Raw genomic sequence first — 3,311 nt, forward strand, 5'->3', positions numbered from 1 at the left:
AACTATATTGTTCAAAACCCGTGTTTTACAAGCTATTTGATATGAAACCACATTTATTTTATATCTTCAGAACATGCCTACAAGTTACCTCATGAAACCATGTTACAAGATATTTCATAAAATAATGTTACAAGTTATTTTATGAAATCATGATTACAAGTTATTTCACGAAAATCATGGGCTTCTTAGCCGACGATATCATGTTCATGTTTTTGGGAGTTGCACAGATTACCGAGAAGGTTTCATACCTGAAACTACGTATGCCAACGTAGGATAAGGATCTCTCCGCCCAGTAGGACGATTCCTTCATATTTTCCCCATTGAGAGATTTGGATCCATTCATGTCATGTTTACGTCTTGTATCCTGGCAAGGTACATGATCGGCTTAGCTGGTCGGGCAGATATCAAACGCCACGTGTCAACGTGGTGGTTACATGTCGGTTATATTAATGCTATCCCAACTTTTAAAATGTTTTTATACATGTTATATATGCATTTATGTCCATGTCAGATACACATGTTCATGACTAGGTTTCAGTTTTCAGTTCCAGCTTTCATCATATTATTTCATGTGCCATGTTTATTTTATTCAGTTGCTTTACATACCAGTACATTCAATATGCTGACGTCCCCTTTCCATTACCTAGGGGCCTACATTTCACGATACAGGTATAGATACACAGGACGATATATCTACTCCATAGGACCACCCACGTATCAGCTTTTAGTGAGCCCCATCTTCCTCGGGGTTTTGTCATTATTTACTTTATGTTAGGTATACATTTAAGGTATGCTGGGGGCCTTATCCCAGCAGTTACATTTAGCAGTTCAGACTCATGTTAGAGGTTTCATAGACTAGACAGTTATGTTATGTCAGATGTTTAGAGTCGTATAGCCATCTTTGGCTCATTATCTATGACAATCCACATTCATGTTTTCTTAAAACAAGTAGTTTATTTGATAATTATGATATCCCCTGTTTAGGCTCATCATGTTTATGTCAGATTCTGCTCATGTATGCCTCACGATGATTCAGCAAGCCATGTGGTTCGCTCGGTCACATGCAGTAAGGCACCAGTGCCGTGTTACGTCCAGGCCATGGTTCAGGGCGTGACATTCTGGTCCCTCTATACTCCATTTGACCAAAGCATCCGCAACTTGATTTGCTTCTTTGAAACAGTGTTGAGCAATGTAGTTTGTTTGCGAGAGCATCTGATTAATTTTGTCAATTGACCCTTAAAGCTGTCATGCAACGTTGGATTTGCCTTTGACCATGTTGATGATGATGAGTGAATCACTCTTCAAAATAATATTTTGGAAGCCATTAGACAAATACCATTGTAGACCAAATATAGCAGAAATATAGCAGCTTTTTCTTCTGCTAAGTTGTTGCTCCCTTTGCCAAGGAATATTGCAAATGCCATTATAATTTTCCCATTGTTATCCCTGACAATGCCTTCGGCTGCAGTCAAGTCCTCTCTATTATGACTACCATCAATATTCAATCTGATCCAGTTCAAAGGTGGTTTAATCCACCTTACAATCAAGCAATCAATTTTGTCGGAAATAAACATGATTTTCTTGCTAAGCTCCTGCCAAGGCCATTTTCATAAAATGTTTGAATTAGTCTTAGAAACTATCCATCTAATGTGGTAGTTTACTTGGTATATAATTCTAGCTTTAGAAATTTTTGATTTTCTATATTTGTTTGGCACCTAGCTTTGCATATTTCCCAAAAAATAACAATGCGAATAACTTTTAATAGGTCCTTGCGTAAGCTGTTCCTTGCCTTAGTAGACCACCACTTAGAGATCATTGTTCTGATAGTGCCATGCTCCCAGGGAATTCCTAGAGGAGCTCCAAACACATTCCATATTATTCTTACAAAATAATGCTCCATACATAGCCACACACAGACAAATACCTTTATTTTTGTTTTTGTATTTTATGTACAGAGAATAGTAAATTCTGTTAGCCGTTAGGAATTAGCCGATAAGGAAGTTACACAAATAGGTGCCTTTGACAAACTGAAACAATTTAAAAGGAGACACAATATTGCCTTTATGGCTTTAATGGAGCCCTTTTGCAGAAGATCAAAAATCGATAAATTCAAAAGATGGTTAGGATATCATTTTGCCTATTCCAACTGTAATAACAAGATTTGGATTTTTTGTGATCAAATTTATGGTTGCACCATTATTCAAGACACTGAGCAGCAAGTTACTTGTACCATCAATGCCCATGGGGATAGCATTATCATCACTGCTATCTATGCTAAATGCAAAATATATTTGAGAGAACCACTATGGGATGATCTTAGACATATGGCCAATAACATTAACATTCCTTGGTTGAGAGGAGGGGACTTCAACTGTGTGCTAGATGCAAGTGAAAAGAAAGGGGGAAACACTCACAAAATGTCTAAAAGTATGCCGCCTATAAACTGCATTATTGATTGTTCTCTGATAGATCCGGGTTATATTGGTTCTACCTTCACATGGTGTAATGGAAGAGGATCAACACAAAGAATGTGGGAGAGGTTAGATAGAGCCTTCATAAATTATGAATGGTCTCAAAAATTTATCAACACCACTATTACACATCTTATCAGAACTAGTTCTGACCATTCTCCCCTTTTTATCACCATTGAGAACACTCAACAGAATCACAAGAAGTACTTTAAATTTTTAAATCTTTGGGTGAATGAAACAGGATTTCTTGATGTGGTAAAGCATGCTTGGAATATAGATATTGAGGGATCCTCCCTATGGAGATTCCATCTTAAGCTCAAACACACCTACAAACAACTCTCTTGGTGGTCCAAAAACTGAGTTGGCAACACCTTTGATAAAACCAAAGAGCTTGAAAGGAACATTGTTGAGCTTAAAAATAATTGTCTACAAATTAATAGTGATATTAACAGAATGGAGCTTAACAGGGCCAATGCACAATTGATTATGCATACAAAAAAAGGAAGAGGATTATTGGAGACAAAAAACTAGGATGAAATGGTTTCAAGAAGAAGAGGCTAATACTAGATTCTTTAAATAAATCGTTAATGCAAAAAGAAACAGATTAACTCTCAAGAAGATGAAAAGGGAGGACAACTGGGTTGAAGGGAACGATGCTATAGCCAATGAAGCTGTTAACTTTTTTGAAAATCAGTTTACTAATCCAAAGCTGCAGAGGGACTTTTCTATTCTAAATTGCCTTCGAAAAGTTATCACTGAGGAGGACAATATTATGTTAAATGAGAATCTTCGATCGATGAAGTTAAAGAAGTTGTTTTCTCCATCAGTGCTGATAGTGGT

At 36.8% G+C, this 3,311-nt stretch overlaps 1 protein-coding gene across 1 annotated transcript; it reads left to right on the plus strand.

Moving 5' to 3' along the window:
• The first annotated feature begins 2,063 nt into the window (after window positions 1-2,063).
• On the plus strand, window positions 2,064-2,831 carry LOC132066277 (uncharacterized). Its single transcript, XM_059459621.1, has one exon. It carries the CDS (start codon window positions 2,064-2,066, stop codon window positions 2,829-2,831), a length of 768 nt encoding a protein of 255 aa, XP_059315604.1.
• The last annotated feature ends 480 nt before the right edge of the window (window positions 2,832-3,311 follow it).

This window comes from Lycium ferocissimum, chromosome 8 (assembly GCF_029784015.1).
Source record: "Lycium ferocissimum isolate CSIRO_LF1 chromosome 8, AGI_CSIRO_Lferr_CH_V1, whole genome shotgun sequence".
In the NCBI taxonomy this organism is placed as follows: domain Eukaryota; kingdom Viridiplantae; phylum Streptophyta; class Magnoliopsida; order Solanales; family Solanaceae; genus Lycium; species Lycium ferocissimum.

Excerpts from the sequence above, each read along its gene's own strand:
- LOC132066277 (XM_059459621.1), top strand. The coding sequence starts at position 2,064 with ATGGCTTTAATGGAGCCCTTTTGCAGAAGATCAAAAATCGATAAATTC.